At 37.4% G+C, this 24663-nt stretch overlaps 1 protein-coding gene across 12 annotated transcripts in view; it reads left to right on the top strand.

Moving 5' to 3' along the window:
- Window positions 1-10135: 10135 nt before the first annotated feature.
- Window positions 10136-24663, top strand: part of LOC107842727 (sorting nexin 2B) — a 42159-nt gene continuing 27631 nt past the window's right edge. For 6 of the 12 annotated variants that reach the window (XR_001666054.2, XR_007044970.1, XR_007044969.1 and 3 more), the window contains exons 1-3: window positions 10185-11398; window positions 12218-12427; window positions 12680-12940. Coding sequence is in view for 9 of the 12 variants with exons in the window: in XM_016686688.2 (XP_016542174.2) it covers window positions 10382-11398; window positions 12218-12427; window positions 12680-12940 (1488 nt within the window). In the remaining 3 variants the exon portion in view is untranslated. Of the gene's footprint in view, window positions 11399-12217; window positions 12428-12679; window positions 12941-24663 lie in introns of all 12 variants that reach the window. The other 6 variants (XM_016686686.2, XM_047396938.1, XM_016686687.2 and 3 more) reach the window with 6 other exon arrangements.

The raw sequence follows: 24663 nt of genomic DNA, 5'->3' as shown, positions 1-24663 counted from the left end.
CCTTCATAGTCACCATTTCACTTCTTAAGGCATCATGATTTTCTTTTATTTTATCCTTAAAGAGTCATTACATTCTTCCATTTTTTGAGCAAAGTTTCGACCCAAGGCTGAGTCCGAGCCATAAAGGCTCCAATAGCATCATTTCCCAATGGTTGGGAAATAGTACCTTTGGATTCCATGAAAAATGTACCTAAAAAGTGCAAAAAAAACAACAACAAGCAAACAACCTACAAAATGAGCAAACAAGTTAGTTCAAAAGCCTCACTTCACTCTCTTTCAATCTCACCTTACACTTGGCTTCACAAGCGTTGGAGATTCGGCAATACTTGGCAAGTTACTTGAGAGGTGAGAAGCTTTGAATTGAAATTGATCTTTGTTTGAAATGACTCAAAACGAAGTGATGCACGCACTTGAACCAACAAAATACTACGACTTAGAAACGAGAAAAGCACACAAAAAGTGAAGACATGAACAAAATGGACTCAAAACTAATTATCAACCTAGTGGGTACTTACTAGCTTGCTAATTAGTTATAGAATCAACACAAAAGCAACTAGAAACAACAAATAAAAACTAGGAAATCTAAATTTAGAGGTGAATTTTGGTTGAGCACAAGTGATGACGTGGCACTACGTGGTTGATTGTCACTTTTTTCGAAATTCCAAAAATTTTTCCAACTTGTTTTGGCCAAACTCCTCTTAGGAAGGAAGAGAATTCGGTTTTAGAGGGAAAAATTTCAAGATTGAAGCCTTTTCAAGCTTCAAAATGGATGAGAAATGAATTGGTCCACCCTTTGTACTTGTAATTGTACTTTGTTGTCCCCTTTTTCCCTCTTTCTTTTGGAAGAATGGAATATTCTTTGAATATGCTTTTGGACAAACAACCTTTTCACTCTCTTTCTTCCCTTTTTTGGATCAAACAAGAACTTTGAAGATCCTTCTTCACTAAGTTATGAAGATCATGGAAGAACAAGATAAATATTCAAGCGTTGACCAAGTTTGACCACCTAGCAAATGAACTCCAAATCTGGATTTTTTTGAAGATCTAGGTTCTTTGGCCCAAAAAAACTTCAACCAACCAAAAATCATCCACCAAACACGCCTAAATCACAAAGGCAAATTTTGGTTCTAGCACAAAAGCTTCAAAAACACCATGTTCATGGAGGTTCTTAGCTCAAACTCAACTAAACTTCAATCTAAAAGTAGATCTAGACTCCCTATGTGCTAGAGTTAGAGAGAAAGGATATATAGCACAAGAAACCTTCAAAACACCACAAAAACTTGTAGATCTAACTTGGAAAATTCGGATCTACTACAAACACACAAGACAACACACAATTTTTTTGGTATTTTTTAATTTTTGACTCTTTTTTATGAGATTTTCTATATAAGAACACTAAAACCAAGATTTAGGGATGCTGGAACAACCCTAACTAAGGATTTGATACCTAATGATAGCCTAAAGACTACCAAACACACGAAATTGGCTACTAAGATGAAAATTTCAGCAATCAATTAAAGAGAAAACAACACATAGAATGGAGATGAAGAAGAAGAATGCTTGAAATTAAAGGGTAGATAGAAAGACTCTTACTCTTATTCAATGATTAGTAATAGAAGATGTTTTAAAATCTTAAACACACCTCACAAATAAGAGTTCAAACCTTCTTCTTAGGTGACCCAAAGGAAACACTCTTCTTCAAGTACACCTTTCTTCCCAAATTATCCAAAACAGGTGAAACCCTAACTTCAAATATTGTTGGACCACTTACGGATTCTAAGAGCTAAAACTAGAGACTAAAAACTACAATATAAGAGTAATATCCAATTTCATCGAAGTCTAATGAAAAGAGAAGTAAAATGGTCTATTTATACTATTACATTTAATGGACAAAAATACCCTTAATGAGGTAGGGAATTTGGGGTGCCTCTTGAGTGTTGTTTTGGAGTGCATAATGACTTCAATGCCCTTCACTTGAGGCACCTCTTGAGTGTATAAGTTCCCTCCCTTCCTTTTCTTGACCAAGGCCTCAAAATACTTTGAAAAGTCTTCAATTGCTTGCTAATTCTAAAGCCTTGACCCTTAGACCATACTTTGTGCTTTTGATTCTCCTTGTGCTTGTATTAATAAGTGGGCATGCTAAGTGGATTGAATTCCTAGAAACCTTCCCTTATGTCATTCAATATAAAAAGGGAAAGAAATATATGGTTGCTGGCACATTATCTAGGAAATATGTGCCCATTTCTACCTTATCTTTCAAGTTGATGGGATTTGAGAGCCTAAAGATATTGTATTCGGAGGATGCCATATTTTCCTTTATCTTTTGGAAATGTGAAGAGTGGGATAGGAAAAGATGGCTTAAGTAAGGGGTTTCCATTGTTTGTTCTAAGTTTGATAGGTATTTGTTCAAAGAAAGAAGGTTGTGTATGCCCTCTAGTTCCTAGAGAGTATTATTTATGAGAGAGGCATATGATAGTGGTCTAATAGGACACTTTGGGGGTGAGAATACTCTTGGGATCTTAGAGGAACAATTATATTGGCCCAAAATATAAAATGATATTGCTAGGGTTTGTGGTCAATGTATGGATTGTAGGAGTGCCAAATCTCGCCTCCTTCCTCGAAGATTATATATCCCTCTACCCACTCTCCTACGCCCTTGGCTTGATATATACATGGACTTTTTTTTGGTGATTCAATGGATAAGGAGAGGTAGGGATAGCATTTTTGTGGTGGTTGATCGGTTCTCTAAGATGACTCACTTAATCCCATGTTCTAAAAGTGAGGATCCATCTAATATAGCCTCTTTGTTTGTTGAGCATGTTATTAAACTACATGGGATCCCTCGGACCATTGTTAGTGATAGGGACTCCAAGTTCCTTGGTCACTTTTGGAAGTCAATGTGGGGTAGTCTTAGTACAAAATTGTTTCTTTCAACCTCTTGCCACCCACAAACCGATGGCCAAACAAAAGTAGTAAATAGAATCTTGGGTTCTATGCTACGCTCCATGGTTAAAGGTAAGATAACTTCTTGGGAGGATCACCTACCCCTAGTTGAGTTTGCTTATAATCGTGTTATCCATTTGATTATCGGTATGATTCTCTTTGAGTGTGTATACAACATAAACCCTCTTACCCCTTTAGATCTAACCCCCTTGTCTAGTGATCTTGTATTGGGTTTAGATGGAAACAAAAGAGTGAAATCTATGAAGAAGTTGCATGAGAAGGTGAGAAGTCGCCTTGAGAATAAAAACTAAGAAGTTGCTAAGAGGGCCAAAAGGAGAGAAGAAGGCTTGTGCTAGAACCGACTGATTGGGTGTGGGTGTATCTAAGAAAGGATCGGTTTTCAACATAAAGGAAGGCTAAGTTGATGTCGAGGGGTGATAGCCCATTCCAAGTGCTTAAAGGATCAATGATAATGCATACAAGATAAATCTTCCTACAGAATACCAAGTGCACGACATATTCAATATATGTGACCTCTCACCTATTGACACCATTAAAGATAATGAAACCGCGAACTTGAGGTCAAATTCCTTTCAAGATGGAGAGAATGATACGGGTGCAAAGAGTACACGACCTTTCACAAGGAACCAAGCTCGGGATTTGCAAGTCCTTTAAGGATTATTCATGAAGATGAAAGTGTGTGAAGGTCTTTTGAACCATTCCAAAGGATTGCACATGTTGAAGTGTGAAGAAGAGTCCTTACACTCCAAGGCTACCCCTCATTAAGGGTGTTTTGGTCATTTGCCCATGTTGAAGTGTGAAAAAGAGCCCTTACACTCCAAGGCCACCTCTTATTAAGGGTGTTTTGGTTGTTTTATTTTTTATTAGACTATAAATAGATTCTTATTAGGCTTATTTCCCTTTTTAGTTGATTATTGATATCGAAAGAACTTTGAAATACCATTTCTCTTAATCTTGAAGAGTGTGAGCGTAACTATGGCAAGGGTGGAATTACTTGTGTGAAGAAATATAAGAGAAAAATATTATTGAATTATTGTAACTATACTATTACATTGAGGCCCTATTTATATATACTATATTCCAATCCTTTTCCTAATAGGATACTACGTTACAATCATTTTCCTAATAGGATACTACGTTACAATCCTTTTCCTAATAGGATTCTGTATGCTATTCCTATTCCTACTCATATTCTAACACTCTCCCTCAAGTTGGTGCATAAAAGACATATGTACCAAGCTTGTTATGGATGTAACTAATATGAGAATCGGTGAGGGACTTGGTGAAGATATCTGCAAGAAAACTAATAAGGACTGCTTTGAACGTCTGGAAGACCTCAATTGAAACGGAACAAACTGAAAAAATAATTCGAAAAGTAGTAAATATTATCGTAAAGTCGATGTGTTGTTGGAAAATTGCCGAAAACTGGTATAAAATATATGAGTCATCTCAAAATCAAGAGACGAGTAGATATTGAACATGAAAGCCACCAAAAACTTAGCCGAAACATGCTCACACGTCGAATTATTAGATTTGATGGTTGAAAAATAACTACAATCTGAGGAAAAAAAAGTATGTGAGTAGGGTCGGAATGCTGACACGACCTTACTGAAAAGAAGAAATATGTGTAGGGTCGGAATGATGGCACGAACCTATTGAGAAATAGAAATTATATGAGTAAGGTCAGAATAATGGCACGATCCTACTGGAAAAGAGAAATTATATGGGCAGGGCCGGAATGATGGCATGACCCTACTGAAAAAGATCTAAGGAGTCACCAAAAAGATGTATGAAACTATGTAAATTAAATCTGAGGAGTCACCAGAAAGATACATGGTGCTATCCAACTCAAATATGAGATAGTAGTCTGAAAAGATACACGGTGCTACGCAAATCTGATATGAGAAAATAGTCACCAAAAAGAAGCACAGTTGCTACGAAAAATAGATATGAAAAAGTAGTCACCAGATAGTCAATGACCCAACTTTTGGTAACATAATCATTGGCCAGACGGGCGGTATATATGAATTATAGCCGCCCGCCGACAACGGAAACTCTTTGATATTTTACTAAGATCGTAGAAGCTCTGATACCATGTGAAGAAATATAAGAGAAAAATATTATTGAATTGTTGTAACTACATTATTACATTGAGGCCCTATTTATAGATATTATATTCCAATCCTTTTCCTAATAGGATTCTATATGCTATTCCTATTCATATTCTAACAACTTGTATTGAACTTTGGCTTAGAAACGAAGGTTCTTGAGGTGAATTGATTTCCCTCTTGGGTTCACGTAAGAGCTTGGTGTTTGTCTCTATGAGCCTTGGGCGCTTTAGGGTTTGATACACTCTTAGGTTCTTATTTCTTGTGGATTCTTATGTCAAGTTAACTATCTTTCCTTTATTTTATGTTTTGAGTTTGCTTCTTTTCATCTTGTTCTCGAATTTATCTTAGTGTATTCATCTTGTTTCAGCTTTCTTAGTTAGTCTCATATCAAATGTTGTCTTACTTCCTGGATTTATGGACTCAAGCATATAACGGTATGCATCAAGCACTGCATACTCATGCTCATGTGTTCCCCTTATAAAAAACTTTACAATCTCCATGCCAATATAAATCTTCCAATAACTTACTTTACCCAATTTTGTATGGATTTAATTGGCCATATCTCTTGTAGACGGGCCTTTGCCATTGGAAAATGTATTTTTAAAGTATTTACCGACGACTTTATTGTGGCGTGCGGATTATAGCTCGTAATATACTTCAAATCACATGTAGATACTTTTCATAAGTTCTAATGCAGAATCTGTCAGAACTTATGAATTTCACTGCCCTCAACAACCACTTGCACTCTAAATGTGCACATCTAAAACAATATACACTACATGAATTAATCACCTTCTTGAGTCTGAAATCTTTTTTCAAGCAAGCAATATGCAATGAAGTGACTAGTTCTTCCTTGTTCTTGAATGTCATTTCCTTGTACAAACCTGTTTTATCATTTTTGAAGATTGCTCGAGTATATTGATTGAGAGTTGCACACTATATTGCTTCCAACAGCGGGCTTAGGTGTTTGATTATCCTCCTTCACTTCTTCTCCACTCTCAACAGCATCTGGAATATTCATATCCACATCATCCAATTTATCATTAAACATATATTGTTGTTCTTGTTCTATATTCTGATTCTCTATCAATTTTTCTACCACGTACACCCATAAAATAGGCCTAACTACATCACTTAGATAAATACTGATACGAGTCCAAGGGGCATCATAGCTTTCAACGACATCATTGAAGGTCAACACATAAAGATGACTAAAGCTTGGGGCTTACCTTTGATGCCTAAACCGAGAGCACAAGTGTGAAGCATGGATAAGAGCTAATTACACTCCAAGGCCACCCCACCATAAGGGCCTTTTTTTTTTCATTTCCTTAGAGCAACGAGGCACCCATGGAGTGTAAAGCCTCATTAAGGGCCTTTTGGTCTTTTATTATGTAATAAGTTTAGGACAAGACTTTAAATAACTTTTCTTAGTTCATTTTTCAGCAACTTTGATATTATTTTGAAACACTTCTCTTTGAGAGTTTATTACAAGTATGGAATCACTAGTGCAAGTGTGGATTAACCTGTGACAACGTGGAACCGTTGTGTTGGTTACCCATTTAGAAACGAGGGTTGCTTGGGGATTCCGATTTTCTTGAGGTCTTCGTAAGAGTGTGATGTTGTTTATATAGTTTATAGGGGTCATTGTGTTTGATACACACTTAGGTTCTTGTTTATTGTATAATCTTATGTCTCACTATCTATCTATTTTTACGTTTTGTTGTGCTTGTATCCTATTCTCGACTTTGTGTTGAATCCATAGTGCTGTTGTTCATCTTTTTATCTTGTGTTGTGTTGGATGGTTTGTATCAAATACACAAATGAACCTGATTGTTTATCTTAATAGGTAGGACCCTCTGATTTTCAAAATAGTTGTGCATGTTACTGATGACAAGATCTTTCGATTGACAATTTCGTCCATAAGAGTTGATGATTAAGTTCACAAAACGATCATACAAAACATCTCTTTTGACTGTCATCGCTATCGTCTCTAACATTTCACTATCCTTTCAACGCCAAATAAATTTATTGTTCTTTAGATTCATTCATCATGACAATCAACCCCTATTATTATTGATTTTCCCATTAATGGTACCTAAAGAAATTTGTTGAAAGAGTTAATAATGATATTATAGTAAAATTAATAATGATAGTATGATATATACAACAAAAAAATTTATACACTAGTATTATCAATGTCCCAACAGATGAGTCATCGTTGCAGTAGATGTCTCATCTGTTGGATTCAACTCAGATTTCGTTCTAGTGTTGTAACATGAATACCAACAGATGGGACCTCTATTATAACAAATATCTCATTTGTTGGAATAAGCTCCAAGTTCTGTTCTAGTGTTATAACATGAATCTAATAGATGAGTCATCTATTACAATAGATCCGTCATCTATTGCAATAAATGTCTTATCTATTGGAATCAACTTCAGATTTTGTCTAGTGCTACAAAATGAATCCAATAAATGAGTCATTTATTGCAACAAATGAGTCACCTGTTGCAACAAATGACTCATCTGTTGAATTCATATTACATAACCAGCAACATAATCCAATAGGTAGGTCATCTGTTGAAACAGATGACCTACCTGTTGGAACTACTTAAATAATAATGGAAATTATTCAACAACTATTGTAAATGAATACAACAACTATTGGATAAACAATATTATTGAAAAACAAAGTAGTAGATATACCCAGATGAGAAGTTGAACTAAATATTATAATTTTACTTACCAAAATTACCTATGAAGTAATGCCTAGTTATATACGAACAAATTTTGACCTACAAATTTGATTCAGTAGCAGCTAGCAGCAACAACAACGACAATGATACGACAAATAAAAAAAAAGATTATGATGAACAAGAAGAAGATGATAATGAAGAAGAAGAAAAAAATGCAGCAACAACAATTAACAGCAACATCCAATCGAAGAGAGAGCAAACAAGAGCAACTGTCGTGTCCCACATTTTTTCCCTCCATTTTAGTTAGTTATTAGGGTTTTATATTGGGCCAAAGTGTAAAATAAAAAACTTGAGTGTAATTTTCATATATGGGTCAAACTTTCTCAATCCATCATTTAATAATTATCACCACACTGAATAATTAAAACTTGAATCACCTATACCTAATTTTAAATTTTTTTGTCACTCTTAATTCATTCTCCCTAGATTTATGGTAAAAGGATAGTTTATAGATTTTTTTTGGAAAGGTGAAAGAAATGTGAGGGGAAACGAAAAGTGCTTTTACAACTACCACATGCAATCAACAAAAATCTGAGAAGAAGAAAGATACATACTAAACCTTTAGACTATAATGAGACCTTTCCTATGGTGTTCACACGTGAATTCACGTGTTATGATACCTATTACAAAACACTATCAATATAATGTGTAATTATCAATTTATCCGAGAAAATTGAGTGAAACGTGACAAAAAAGTCTGTAAATAAAAATAGTGACAACTTTGACTAGCTAAGGTCGAAACTTCACTTAAATTCTGATTAAGTTAATTTGGGATTAAATTATAATTTTTTAAAACTTATTAATTTTTTTTAAGAAGTGTTTCCTCCCATTTCAAATTTCAAATTTTAGAATTTCCTCCATTTTCTTATCTTTTCAACCTTTTTTTTCTTTCTTTCTCGCCCATCTTTTTCTTATTATTATTTTTTCCTTTCTCTCTCTAGATTCTCCATCTTTTTTCTTCTTTTTTTCTTTCCCTTTCATCATCATTTTTCTTCTTTCTTAAATTTTTATAGACTATTTTTTTTTTGAGAACTTTGAAAAGAATTTTTTGATTTCTTTTAAAAATAATATAAAAAATTAAGCATCTACGATAGTTGCTTCAACAACTATCATAGTTTCTACAACAGACGATAATTGCTGCAACAGCTACTATTAATTTCTGCAACAACTTCAATAACTTTTGCAGCAATTGCTATTAGTTGTTGTATTACAACTTCGATTGTTGTTGCAACAACTTTGATATTTATTTAATTTCTGAAAAAAGATGAGGTGAAGGAGGAGCCCATAAAAAAGTGGTTTATCGTAAATAGGGAGGTAATAGTGTTGGTAGTGACATTGAAAGAGAAGGTGATAGTTGTTTCAGAGTTGATAGTAGTGTTGGTGGAGAAGAAAGAAGAAAAATAGACAAAAATTGTGTAGGAGGAGGAAATGGTAGTAGATCTGAAAGAGGTGGAAAAGGAGATGGCGGTGGCGATGGCAGTGGTAGCAGCTACAAAAAAGTATGGAGCGGATAAGTGGATGGTATAGGAGGAGGAATGATGGTGACAGCTGCGACGACGATAGAAGAAATGTGGATGTGGTAGGGTATAGTGAGAAATATAGAGATCTTTGTGTAAATAATAAAATTTAAGGATTTTAAAATTAACGTCATTAATACTAATCTTAAAATTGTCACCTCCACTTAATACTTAAGACTTGTGTCATTCTTTTTTAATTTTGAAATCTTTTTGTCATCCTTAATTAATTTTCTCAATTTTTCCTTCACCTTTTCATAAAATGATGACAAACACACATGTCTAAACTATCTTTTCTATAATACTCTCTCCATTTTAAAATAAATGAATTGTTGAGTTATTTTTCTATTTCCAGAATAAATGAATTATTCATTGTTCAATAGACATATTGAAATTTTCTTTCAATTTTCTCCTTTCATTTAGTGAGGTTCTTAAGTATTTATATTTCCCAATACGGTAATTTAAGAAAAATTAAAAGGACAATAGTGAAAAGTAACCTACTCCCTCCATCTCATTTTATGTGTTATATTTTTTTTTGATCCGTCACAAAAAGAATATTATTTTCTTTATTTGATAACTATTTAAAGATACAATTCCACTTTTATTCTTATTGATTCACTTAATTCAAAAAAAATTAGTAGCACATTTTTAATAAAGGACAATTTAGTAAATATTATCAAGTCTTTTTTTATTTTTTAAATTCTGTATCCGATCAAATGATGATATATAAAATAGGAGGAATGGAGTATAATTTATGACCTAAATTTTTTTTCTTAACGACTGTGCTATATACCCAATAATTTAATTACTACTGGTACTATTTTAGAATGGAGGGGTAATGGGTATAGAATTTTTTATAATATAGAAAGTCAGATTGTCTGACATGTCAGACCAGCTCCTCCCAATTTAGCGTCGGGTTTCAGATTAGGCTTTCATTTCTTTTAACCAGCTGTGTGAAAGAAAATTCGCAAAGTTTTACTTTGCATTACAAAATCTCTGAATCTTGAATTTATAAATTGTTGAAAATTGGTGAAGGATGATGAGCGAAGAAGGTCGCAAAGAAGCCATGGAGAGTCTATCTCTTGACGATGATGAAGATGATAACAACTTGACCTCCTCCAAATCCTACTCTAAGTACCGCAGTGCCATGACTTCCCTTTCTGATTCTCGCCATCCTCTTTCCCCGTCGATCGTCGCTACACCTGCCGATTCTGATCGCTTATCAGCTCCTGACTCCCCTCAAACTTCTTCTATTCAACCACCTTCTTATGCCGACATCGTCTTCAGCCCTCTTAATGTTGAAGAACTTAACGGCATCCAAAACCCTGACGAAGACTCAAGTAAATCGCCAATGCCCGCCGATACATCTCCCCCTTTGAACTTGGAGTATTTGAATATCACTGTTTCGGATCCACAGAAGGAAATGGAATCATCGGCGTCGTCAATTGTTCCCGGCAGTAATACCTACGTAACCTATTTAATCACCACAAAGACCAATTTACCCGATTATGGAGGATCCGATTTCAGCGCTCGGAGACGGTTCAAAGACGTAGTTATTTTATCGGACCGATTGACCGAAGGTTATAGAGGGTATTTTATTCCTCCGAGGCCGGATAAAAGTGTGGTGGAGAGTCAGGTGATGCAAAAACAGGAGTTTGTGGAGCAAAGAAGATTGGCATTGGAGAAGTACTTGCAGAAGCTTGCATCACATCCAGTGATTAAGAAGAGTGATGAATTAAGAGTCTTTTTGCAAGTGGATGGTAAGCTTCCCTTGCCAACTACTACTGATGTGGCATCTAGGGTTTTGGATGGAGCAGTGAAGTTGCCAAAGCAATTGTTTGGGGACTCGCCAAATGTGATTGGGCCACAGGATGTTGTGCAGCCCGCTAAAGGTGGTAAGGATTTGCTGAGGTTGTTCAAAGAATTGAAGCAGTCTGTTGCCAATGATTGGGGTGGGTCCAAGTCACCTGTCGAAGAGGAGGATAAGGATTTCCTGGAGAATAAACAAAGGTTGCACAATCTTGAGCTGCAACTAAGTACTGCTTCAAAGCAGGTAATTTTCATCTCTTATATTATTTCTCATTCTAATCCAATGTATTTTTGTGCCTTTTATTTCTATTCCTACTTTAGAAGTGACACAATTTCTAGAACGAGTAAACAGTCTTATCTTTAATTCTCAAGTAGCTGAATGGTGTAGAAATTTGCCTTTTGGAAGAGGGCATAATGGAAGAAAAAGATCTATGTATGTGATATCTACTAGTTTAGGGTAGGTTTTAGATTTGTTACAAAACTTTTAACATTTTATTGTTTATTATTGTTATTCTTATTACTCTTGTTTCATTTGTGGCCCCCCGGCTCGACACACCCCTTAAGAAAACTTTAATTGGAGGTGTATTTTACTAAACTACGACTAGTTTATGTATCTATTTCGTACTAAGGGTTGGAAAGAAGTAATAAAACTCTCTTGATTTGCGAACATGTACAAGTACATTAAAACACCTATTTTTAGTATATGGGCCAAGTAAAATAAAACGACGGGAGTATTATCATTCCATACGTGTACGTACATACGTATGTACATACATATGTATGTCTCTCTCTCTCTCTCTCTATATATATATATATATTTTATGTATGTGTATGTATGTAGATATGTATGTATGATACGTACACACACACATTCTTATTTTTCACTTTTATTTATTTAGTATGCTGAGTATATGAAATGAGCTTAAATGAAGAAGTGGATATTCATATAGCCAGCACCATCTTGTTTGGGATTGAGGTGGTTGTTTTTGTCCACTACCATTCAATTCTCTGATTATTGTTCTATTTGCTATCAGTTAATTTTTATAATTTTATTTCAAATTAGGCTGAATCACTTGTTAAAACTCAGCAAGATATGGGGGATACGATTGGAGAACTTGGGTTAGCATTTATTAAGTTGTCGAAGTTCGAGAATGAACGAGCTACTGTGAATACTCAGAGAGAACGGACTGCTGATATGAGAAGCGTGGCTGCTGCAGCTGTTAAGGCCAGCAGATTGTATCGGGATTTAAATTCACAGACGGTGAAGCATTTGGTAACCATTTTATCCTTTAGAGTAGGCCTTATATTTATAGGAAGGAGTGAACCTTGTTTTCAACATGATTAGAGAAATACAGTTGGTGACAAGATTCAGGTGGCTGTCATCTGCATGCTCATGTACATTGTTTTTTCAGCTTTCTACCACTATTTAGGTTGTTGATCAACTTTATAGAAGATACACTTTGGTGCGCTCTGTCTTCCTAAAATGAACCTTAAATTCTAATTCTGTGATAAAAATATATTTCAGGATATTCTACATGAACACCTGAGTCTAATGTTGGGTATACACCATGCCTTTTCAGACCGATCAAGTGCTTTATTGACAGTGCAGACTCTCATTTCAGAATTGTCTTCCTTAAATTCAAGAGCAGAGAAACTTGAAACAACAACCTCTAAGATATTTGGAGGTGATAAATCAAGGGTTCGAAAGTTGGAAGAGTTAAAAGATGCCATTAGGGTCACTGAAGATGCCAAAAACTGTTCCATCAGAGAATATGAGCGCATTAAGGTATTTGGAATCAACCCATGGCTTTTGTATTTGGTTGCTTTTATAATTGTAGGATTGCATACACTCTACCCTCCCAGACCCACTTTGTGGACTACACTGGGTATATTGTTGTATACTTGCAGCCATTATGGGATCTACTTTATTCTGCATTCACTTCTGTTGTTTGGGAAGTGGTTTATTGTTATCAGATAACTTCACATTCACTATTTTTTTGTGTTGCTGAATTGATATTACTTGGATTTCCTAAATTTTGTGGATCTATTAATTACTGAGCTCAATTATAGAGATAGTAGGACCCCAATTTGCTGAAGCAGAACTTTTCTCATTGGTTATTGGAGATATCAGCACACCTAGTGTGGGCAAATGGTCCTGTGAGATTGGACATATGGGGTTCAAAGCAGGTTAGACAAAATGGATAAAATATCCAATTCCCCCATATTTCATACAGATGAAGAATAGGTCGAGTGACGGATATTAAATGAGTATCCATAATATCCCTGGCTTTTTGAATATTATCATTAAAAAAGGCAGCCCGGTGCACTAAAGCTCCCGCTATGCCACGGTCTGGGGAAGAGCCGAACCACAAGGTTTTATTGTATACATCCTTACCTTGCATTTTTGCAAGAGTCTGTTTCCACGGCTTGGACCTGTGACCAGGAGGTCACATGACAACAACTTTACCAGTTACTCCAAAGCCCCCGAAGCTTAAAGGTAAGTTCTACGGAGTGGCAGTCCGGCCGACTATGCTGTATGGAGCGGAGTGTTGGCCTTAAACTCTATGGAAGCATCACTTGTATGTTGTAACTTGTGAGGCGCAAAAAATTTGCTACGCCTGTAACCATCCAATATATTGGCTTTAAGTCCACTATCTAATGCCTTGTAGTTTTATCAAAAGCAAACCATGCAAAAAAGCTCTAAGTTCCATTGGGGCTTCAAGCGCAAAATGCGAATAAAGCATGGTATTTAATGAAAAAAGCGCAAAAGAAGAAAAAATACAAATATATGTTTAGTCTAAGATTATTAAGTATAACAACAACAACAAACCCAGTGTATTCCCACATAGTGGGGTCTGGGGCAGTGTTCAGTGAAGCGTGATGCGGAAAAAAGCAACAAGATTCCGCATCACGCATTATGCGATGTGTGATGCGATGCGATCGTATCATTGAAGTGATGCGCAATTTAATTAAAAAAAATACCTATAGAGCATTCAAATAGTACGTTATAACTGAAAAGACCACAACAACTATATATAATCAACAATAAAGACAATATATTTAAGCAAAAGTTCTAATGAAACACCAACAAATCAGTTCAAAGCAGAACAAACCCCAAAAAAAGAAGAACAATCAAATCAAATCTAAATTAATAATGGTTCAATCTAAAGTTCTTCTAGTTCATTAAGATTGTCCAATTCTTCTATTCCTTGAGTATCAATTCTTCTATTTCGGTCTTTTCTTAAACTTCTGACTCTTTTTTTAAATTAAAATTTAAAAATTACTCATAAAAAAATTCACGTCCAGCCCTTTTTTTTAATTTAAAAATTGCCCAAAAATAAAAAAATCCATCGCCGTTCGTATCGCATCATGCAATAGGGCTTGATGCACCCGCAATTCTTAGATTGCACCGCATCAAAGATGCGACTCGATGGGAGCCCGCATCGCATTTTTGAACACTGGTCTGGGGAGGGTAAAATGTACGCAGTCCATACCACTACCTCCGGAGAAGTAGAAAGGCTGTTTCCGATAGACCCTCGGCTCAAGACAAAGAATAGTAAACAAATCTGTAATAAAACATGAACAAGATAGAATAACAAAAATAAGACACACACAAGGTAATACCCTACACTAACGAACCAAAGGCACTCCCCACCCCATACCCTCCTACTAGCATCCCCAACCTATGGACATAGCTCTAAGGCCAACCCTAAAGCTCTCATAACTATTGACTACTATATGCACTAGCCTTCTAACCTGATTCGCGTCCTTCAGACCTTCTTATCTAGGGTAATGTCCTCAATAAGCTATAACTCTCCATGTCACGTCTAATCACCTCTCTCCAGTATTTCCTCGGCCTACCCCTACCCCGCTTGAAACCATCCAAAGGTAGCCTTTCACACCTTCGAATTAGGGCATCGTGCCCCTCCTCATCACGTGTCCGAACCATCTCAACCGAATTTCCCGCATCTTATCCATCGAAGCCACTCCCACCTTCTCTCGGATAGTCTCATTCCTAACCCTATCACTCCTAGTAAGCCCACACATCCAACGCAACATCCGCATTTCCGCTATCTTCAATTTTTGAATGTGGGAGTTCTTGACTGGCCAATACTCCGCTCCATACAACATGGTCGGATGGTCTGGCACCCTGTAGAATTTGCCTTTGAGCTTGGTCGGCACCTTTTTATCAAACATCACTCTTGATGCGAGCTTCCACTTTATCCATCCTGCCCCAATATGGTGGGAGACATCCTCATCAATCTCTCCATTCCAGGAACAACCTGGGAGTCCAACATTACTATCACGTCGTTCTCCTGCCTCAAGTTATTAAACTTACATTCCATATACTCGGTCTTGCTCCTACTCAATCTGAATCCTTTTAGACTCAAGGGTCTGTCTCCAAACCTCCAATTTATCATTCACACCCCGTCGCGTCTCATCAATCAAAACTATATCATCTACAAAAAGCATACACCAAGGCACCTGTCCTTGAATACGCTGCGTCAACACATCCATCATCAGCGCAAACAAAAACAGGCTAAGAGTTGATCTCTGATGCAACCCTTTCAAGACAGGGAAATGCTTTGAATCTTCTCCTGCCGTCCTCACCTAAGTCCTTGCTCCATCATACATGACCTTGATCGATCTGGTGTACGCCACCGGAACCCCACTCACTTTCAAGCATCTCCAAAGAACCTCCCTAGGGACTTTGTTGTATGTCTTCTCCAAGTCGGTAAACACCATATGTATGTCTTTATTCCTTTCCCTATACTGCTTTATCAATCTCCACACTAGGTGAATTGCCTCCGTCGTCGAGCGACAGGGCATAAATCCAAACTTATTCTCCAAGATAGACACTATCCTCCTCAACCTTCGCTCGACCACTCTCTGCCAAATCTTCATAGCGTGACGAACAACTAAATACCCCTATAGTTGTTGCAACTTTGGATGTCACCCTTATTCTTATATAAAGGAATCATAGTACTCCATCTCCAAGTCTCGGGCATTCTCGCAGTCTTGAAAATGCTGTTAAACAATTCAGTCAACCATCTTAAATCAATCAACCACCTTAAATCAACCCCGCCAGTAAACTTTCAAAAATCCACTAAAATGCACTGGAATCTCGTCAGGCCCTATCGCCTTGCCCCTTCACATCCTGCGAATAGCCTCTCTGACCTCCTCTACCTTAAAACGTCTACAATAACTAAAATCACGACACTCCTCAAAGTGCTCCAGCTCTCCTAACACAATATCTCTGTCCCTCTCATCATTCAAGAGTCTGTGAAAATACGAGTGCCATCTCCTCTTAATGTGAACGTCCTCCATCAGCACTCTATCATCCTCCCTTTTAATGCACTTCACTTGATCGATGTTACGACCCTGCCTTTCCCTAGTCTTAGCAAGTCTATACAACCTCTTTTCTCTGCTTCTCTCCTCTAACCCCGCATATAAACTCTCAAACGCTGCCGTCTTAGCAGCCGTAACTGCTAACTTAGCGTCCTTTCTAGCTAACTTGTACTCCTCCCTATTTACCCGCTTCTCCTCTTCATCCTTACTCTTAACCAACTTAGCATACGCCCCCTTCTTAGTCTCCACTATCTTCTTAACTTCTTTATTCCACCACCAATCCCCCCCGACAATGACTAGCCCGGCCCCTCGAGACACCCAACGCCTTTATAGCAGTTTCCTTGATGCACCTAGCCGCCCTATCCCATATACCATCCACGTCCCCCTACACTCCCACCCCCTATTCCCGCCAGCTTCTCCCCTATCTCCAGCGCATTCACCGGCGTCAAGCCATTCCACTTAATTTTAGGTCTACCCTCCCCGCTCCTTCTCTTCTTATCCTTCTTTATACCCAAGTCCATCCCTAGGAGCTTATGCTGGGTCAAAAGATTCTCACTCAGAATGACCTTGCAATCCTTACGTAGCACACCCTATCCCACTTTCTAAGTAGCAAAAAAGTCAATTTGAGTCTTGGTTATCGCGCTTCGAAAGGTGATCCTCCTTCTTTTGGAAAGTTCGAATTCACTACTACCATCCCAAAGGCCCTCGCAAAATCCAACAGAGTAGCTCCCTCTTCATTCCTCTCCTTAAAGCCAAAACCTCCATGCACATCGCCATAGCCTTCCGGTAATGCCCTGATGTGCCCATTGAAATCTCTAGCTACAACAATCTTCTCAAAGTTAGGCACGCCTCTCACCACCTCGTCCAAAGCCTCCCAAAATCGGTTCTTCTTCTCCCAGTCCAAGCCTACCTGCGGAGCGTAAACACTACACACGTTCAGGGTAACCCCCCCAAATAACCAACTTAATAGTCATCAACCTATCACTGATCTTCTTAACCTCCACTCCCTGTCCTCAAAGTTCTTCATCTACTAAGATGCCTACTCCATTCCTACGCCTTTCACTTCCAGAGTACCATAACTTATAACCATCCACATCTCTAGCCTTATACCTTACCCATTTGGTCTCCTGGATAGACGCAATATTAATCCTCCTTTTTCTAAGAATCTTCATAAGCTTTATGGACTTACCCTGAAGAGTCCCTATGTTGCAAAACCCAACCCTCAACTTATCAACTCTAGCACCACGTCCACCTCTACCACTCCTAACTCCACCCCTAACCTGTCTTAACATCAGCCTTTGCCCCCACTCCCAAACTAGCCTTCCCCTCCCCCCACCCCCAAACTAGCCCTCGCCTCTTCCCCTACCCCCAAAACAGCCCCCAACCTCAACCCCATCGGACATAACCCTATCCTACCATCAATGCCTAAAGCCACTACTCAAAAAAATACAACAAAGATAGAAACAAAACAACAGTAGGAAATATAAGGCACGCGCAAAGCACACTATTTGGCCCAACACCAAGAACAACCAAAACAAATAGTAAGAAAGCAATACAAGCCACCAATACACGAAAGCAGTCAATCTCACAAATTAAAAATAAGTCAAGTGACACGAAATAATAAGAAAAAATAGATATAAAAGGTTAGAAGTCACCGGGTGTAGACCAAGTCCTCTTCTCTTGCGTGGTATGTTGGATTCTGGCAAATTGATATTGGTCGCCGGAATCAGGTCCGGTCGAGCCAAGTCGGGTAATCTGGACACGCCGGATTCAGATCTGGTCATTTGCGTCTGGTGCATACTGACTACTTCGCCGGGGTCGAGCCGACGGGCCTTATCCCGCCGGCAAGAGCAGTAAAAGTTGCGGAAAGGGAGGAGAGAGAAAAAGGGGGAAGAGAGAAAACCAACGGGGGAGAAAGAGAGGGAGGGAAGGCGTACACTTACCTGTCATCGACATTTCTAAGCCGGTGCCAGCGCCGGAGTAGATCAAGCCACGTCAATGGTGACGTTAAAGGACGTTACAGGTAAGGTTTATAAAAAATAATCATATATTTTCTCACAAAATTATTCAAGATTAATAAGTATAAGCATGTTTTTTGACAAATGTATGAACAAAGAAATTGAAAAGCTATTACGATAATATGAAATATCAATTTTTTAGTGTTGCCTCTTCAAAAGAGGCTCATTGGAAAGGAAAAGTATTCCTTAGAAAATTGATAACAACACTGAAGCGCACATTAAGAGAGGTGAAGCACTCAACACGTTTTGAGCCTTTCTTTAGGGCTTAAACGCGCGTTTGATAACATTGAGGCCTTGTCCTATTTGAGTTGCTGTATTTGATAACTTCCCATCATATTTTCCCGACAGATAACCTTAGTCATTTATCTTTCAAATTTATCACTCACCTTTTTACAATTTTTATCATTTTTTAAAGAATTTCATCTAATTTATATTTAATATAACAAATGTCTTGTCTTTGAAGTGTTAGATAGCCCTAGTTTTCTGATGTGATTTTCAACTCTCTTTTCTCAACTCTCAAACTTGTAAGAAACATTAGTGAGAAAGAAACATATGTTTCCATACGAGGAAAGTCTTCTTATTTATAATTATTTGGTAGTTCATAATTGTATGACGTATCTAGATCATATTTGTTTATGGGAAAAACGCACAAGTACCCCTCAAACTTTGACCATATTTTTAACTACACACTTGTTCTTTTAGAATGTTTTATTACCCCTGAACTACTTTAAATGGAATAAATGCACATCATATTTTTAACTACACAATTGTTCTTTTAGAAGGTTTTATTACTCCTTGAACTACTTTAAATGGAATAAATACTCACTTAAAGGTGGGGTGGCAAAGAGTGTGAATACACTCTCTTTGAAGGCATATGATAGAAAAAAAAAACTTAAAATCTAGAGATAAGGCGCAAGTACCCCCAAACTATACCTGAAATTTCAATGATACACCTAACTTTACGAGGGTCCCATTACCTCCTAAACTCATTTTTTCTATATTTTTGTGCTTCTTTGATGTGGCTGCCAAGTTAGCACAAAAAATATTTTGCCACTTGGCAACCACGTCAATATAAAAGGAGCATAAAAATACAGAAAAAATGAGTTTAGAGGAGTAATAAGACCCCGTAAAATTTAGATATACCATTAGGATTTCGGGTATAGTTTCGGTGGTACTTGTGCCTATTCCTTAAAATCTAATTAATATTGACAAATACCATTTTTTAATTGAACACTTCATAATTAATTAGTACATATAATTAATTAATATTAATCTTATATTTTTAAAATTATTCTCTTTTCTTTCTTTGTGAAATAAAGTCAAATTTTATTATTTTTTTGTTTTGAAGTAATTAGCTATCGTAGGTGCATGCAACAATAATAATTCAGGAATAGATAATTACCACCGAATATTCATTAAATGGGGACATAAAAGCAAAAATTAGCTTAGTAAAATTCAACATTTGATCAAATTCCAACCCCATATTGAAAATTTTCAAATGTACACAAAAAAAAGAAGTAACCTATCCAAATTCTAAAGCCTTCCTTTAACAAAATCAAAAGTAACGAGCGAAAATTTCTAATAAAATCATGTATAATCTCAAATATACCTTGTTTAAGGTGTGGTTGATCTGTTCTTTGTATTTGTTAAGAGTCCCACACCGACAAAGGGATGGACACTTGGTCTCCTATTCTCCTTGTATAGACTTGGGCAAACCTCCCGTCATGAGTTAGCTTTTGAGGTTGAGTTAGACACAAGATCCATTCTTCACGTGGTATTAGGGCTAGACCGATCCCAATGGTTTGTTCGTCGATGTTGGGCCCTCATATTATATTGTCCACACTCCAGTTTACTAGGTGTGAACATGTGGGGGAGTGTGCCATATTAATATACGAACCAGGTACGGATTCGAAAACTAAACTAAGATACGAAAATAAAAAGAACAATAAAGTAAAGGATAGATAGATAGAAGGGCAACCAAAGGGTGAATCAAACCCAAAGACCTCCCTTATTGATTACCTAAAAACACGTATCTCTTACATAGACCTCAAGGGAATTGGGTTCCTGAGCAACCCACGTTTCTAAACGATAAATCAACACAAGCGATTCCACGCTTGCCACAAGCTAATCCAAGCTTGTCATTCACTCACAAAGGAGTAATCCTTCATAATTCATCAATAACTATCTACCAAAATGAAAGAGAGCTCCTATTTATAGTCTAGGCTAAGTTATTACGTCAAATGGGCCCAAAAGTTACCCATTTAGGAAAGACCAACACATAGAAGCCCATTAGGCACATGCTTGAGCATATGGGGCACATCCCAAGTGTATAGTGGGCTGTTTTGACCTGCTCTAGATTGGGCGCACCTCTAAAGCGGATGGGCGCATGTCCTTTTTCGGGGGCTTTCTAGGCCCGTTTTGCCTTCCCTTGGGTCTAACGTCCCTTGAGCCTCCTTGATCATCATAATCATCCAATGGACGCCTTTTGATAACCATCAAGAAATCTCAAGTGTGTCTTGACCCGTAAGCATCTTTTTTAGCAATCCGAATGCCATTTGGATTGTATCTTCCTCTCCTCCTTGAAGAAGATTTGTCCTCAAATCTACAACCTTTAAACACAAGAGAAGAAAACACGATCAATATTTCCTCGTGGCACGAGAGTTAGCACAAGGGTTAAACCAAAACATCCACGCCAAGGGGGACACCCATTTCACATATAACCAAACATCCGTCAGGACAATAGAATAGATGTCCACATTTAAAATGCAAAGGAGTTGGTTGTGATAAGCATCAAGAAGTTCTTCTAAGTTAGTTCCATTAATAAGATTGTCCAACAACCACAATATGATAAAAATATCATCATGCCTAGGTTGCTCACACTTAAGATATAACCAAGCATCAAAATGATCAATTCAGGGTGTGTAACCCCATATTATAGAAGCCGCTCGGCCATTCAAGAGATTTGGACAGCGGGAAAGTCTAAAGGAACCATGGTAATCAATCAACCACTCATGAAGGTTTACATGGGTTCCAAGTCTTAATAAGCTCATAACCGCTCTATAACACTCATCTTTGTTGGAGATCCTTCACGTACGCTACTTTGGTCCTTCAAGTAGATTAGAAATCTTCAAGAAAGACTCCTAGGGATGAATTCCAATAACTTGTACTATGGTTTGCTTGTCATCTTGTCCAAGCACCAAGTGGTGTGAAGAAGAACCACCACCTTTCAAATGGTCACCAGGGTCAAATGGGTAGAGTGGCCATAAACATGGGATTAGGCAACACTTCTCTCCCAAGAGTACCATCAATAGAAAGAATTATACCCCCTACATTAGTATGAGCATCATTAAAGGCAAATAAAGGGTCAATCCCATTCAATTGACCACCATCTTCAACATCATTACTCACTTGAGGTTCATTAACCACTTCACAGACATCCTCAAGTGGTGGACTGGGTTCACACACAGGTTGGTCCACATACGTTCCACAAGACAATGTACGATGCTCATCTCAATGGCTTCAACACTAGGTGGACACAAATCAATCTTACTGGAATAGTCAATTTTGTCATCATTAGGATCAACTACTGTATCCACGCTCTCAAGTTGTTCATTATCATCATGAAATAAAGAGACATTAAACTCATCTAAAGATAAGCTATCACTCACACTTAGTTGGCTATTAGCTTCACAATGATCTTTCACATTTCTAGAGTGCAAGAGTTAGCTTGGTTACCTTAAAATTCGCTTAGAGCATGTCCACTCAATGGAGCTTGAATGTTTGGTGAGTTGGATAGGGTGGAGTTAGGATAGTTTAGACGATCTATCATGTTATCCATCCTCCTCGAGAGAGAACCTTCCATCCCTTCCATTCTACCTTCAAGATATCCTAATTGGCTATTCATAACATTAAGCTTCGCTAAGATGGAAGCTAACATAGCATTTGTGGTGTTATCATCCATGGTACCTAATAAAAGAAATACTAAACAAAAACAAATACAACAAACAAGTTAAGGTTAGGAAATCAACCTCACAAGCTCTCAAAGCTCACACATTTAGTTTATCTCTCAAATGGTGTCGCAAGTGTTGATAAGTCGTTTATACTCCAATGGGAATTCTTGGTACCAATTGTGGCTTGTGGTCGGAATGAATTTTTGTTTGGAAAGACTCAAATAAACAAAATTACGTGCGGACTTGAGCCAAAAAATTAACAATGAATTCAAAAAGATAAAAGCTAGAAAAAAATAGGACGATGAAAAAAAAGGACTCAAGAACTAATCAATCAATTTAGTAGATAAGTTACTAGTTGATGAGTAGTTTAAGAATCAAAGAAGAGATTTAAGAATCAAGAAATTGAAACAAAAGATTCAAACCTTGAGCAATGGAGTTTTTAAAGTGTTGAGATGTGTTTTAGAACTCGAATTGATGTTGGAGAAGTGTTGAAATGCATTGGAGGGCTGTTTGCGTTCACTAGAGGTGTTCTGTGTTGGGGGCTGCTGCAATATGTGGGGCGCAGGTTGGATCCAGGAGAGACCTTACCTACTGGTTGGAGGTGCGTTGGACCTGCTGGAGCAGACCAAAAGCAACTTGGGCGCAGATGGTCACTCGCCCCTCTCTTGAAATGACCTTTTTACCCTCTAAGTGGTCCCCCTTGTACTCTCTTGTGGAATATATTTCCTTTGGAATCTTCTTTTATGCTTTAGGACACAAACACTTTTTCCACACTTTTCTTTCTTCTTTTTGGATCAAACACCCTCTTTTGATGAATCTTTCAACTTGAAGATTTGAATTCCTCCAAGAACACTAACTTCTTCTCCGGAGCTCGGAATGAGTTGAAATTTTGAAAGTAAGCACTTTTTAACATTCTAAACTCATTCCCAACATCATTTTGCCCAAATTCTCAACCAATTTTCCCAGATTTTCAATCCACTTCACTTTCTTTAAGTTCAAGCTCTCAACAATGGTATCTCACTCAATTTGACTCCGATTTGGCTCAAACCTAGACTCCTGTAGTGTTATAGAACACAAATCTAACACTAGGAACACAAGTAAAACACAAAATCAAAAACACAAATTTTGACCTAGGGCTAAAAACGTGAATAGTGACTTTTTTTTTTTGGGATTTTCAAGTTGACACTTCTTTTTTGTGGATTTTCAAGATAGCAAACCCAAGATTGACTTCGTAGGAACGAAATCAAGCTCGGCTCTGATACCAAATGATATACGAACAAAGTATGGAATCGAAAACTAAACTAAGATATGAAAATGAAAAGAACAGTAAAGTAAAGGACAGATAAATGGACACAAGAAGATAACACAAGGGCAACCAATGTGTGTGTCAAACCCAAAGACCTCCCTTATTGATTACCTAAAAACACCTTATCTCTTACGTAGACCTCAAGAGAATTGGATTCCCGAGCAACCCACGTTTCTAAACGATAAACTACACAAGCGATTTCCACAAGCTAATCCAAGCTTGTCATTCACTCACAAGGGAGTAATCCTTCATAATTCATCAATAATTATCTTCCAAAATGAAAGAGAAGTCCTATTTATAGTCTAGGCTAAGTTATTATATCATATGGGCCCAAAAGTGACCCATTTAGGAAAGACAAACACATAGAAGCCCATTAGGCACATGCTTGAGCATATTTGGCGCATCCCTAGTGTTTAGTGGGCTGTTTTGACCCGCTCTAGCGTATATAGAGCGGGTTGGGCACACCTCTAAAGCGGATAGGGCCATGTCCTCTTTCGGGGGCTTTCTAGCCCCGTTTTGCCTTCCCTTGGCCTCTCTAACGTCCCTTGAGCCTCCTTGATCATCATAATCATCCAACGAACGCAATTTGATAACCATCAAGAAGTCAACAAATGTGTCTTGACCCGTAAGGATCCTCTCTAGCAATCTGGAGGCCATTTGGATTGTATCACATATATAGTCTTGGTTTGGTTCACAAATAATGCTAGTGGATTGTGGCATATAATCTTATTTTGTTCAAACTTTCACAGTTAGTTTGTTCTTAATATGGACCAACTTGTCATTGAATCTAGCAAATTAATCAAAACGAAAAACTTGGGGGAACATCTGGAAAAATATCTAGAACTTTCAGTATTTTTGACTAGCTGTAAATTTGGTTTCCAGTGCA

The sequence above is a fragment of the Capsicum annuum genome, chromosome 9, assembly GCF_002878395.1.
Source record: "Capsicum annuum cultivar UCD-10X-F1 chromosome 9, UCD10Xv1.1, whole genome shotgun sequence".
Taxonomy (NCBI): Eukaryota; Viridiplantae; Streptophyta; class Magnoliopsida; order Solanales; family Solanaceae; genus Capsicum; species Capsicum annuum.
Note: the sequence above shows the minus strand (reverse complement) of the source record. Positions and strands in the feature narration are given on the sequence as shown.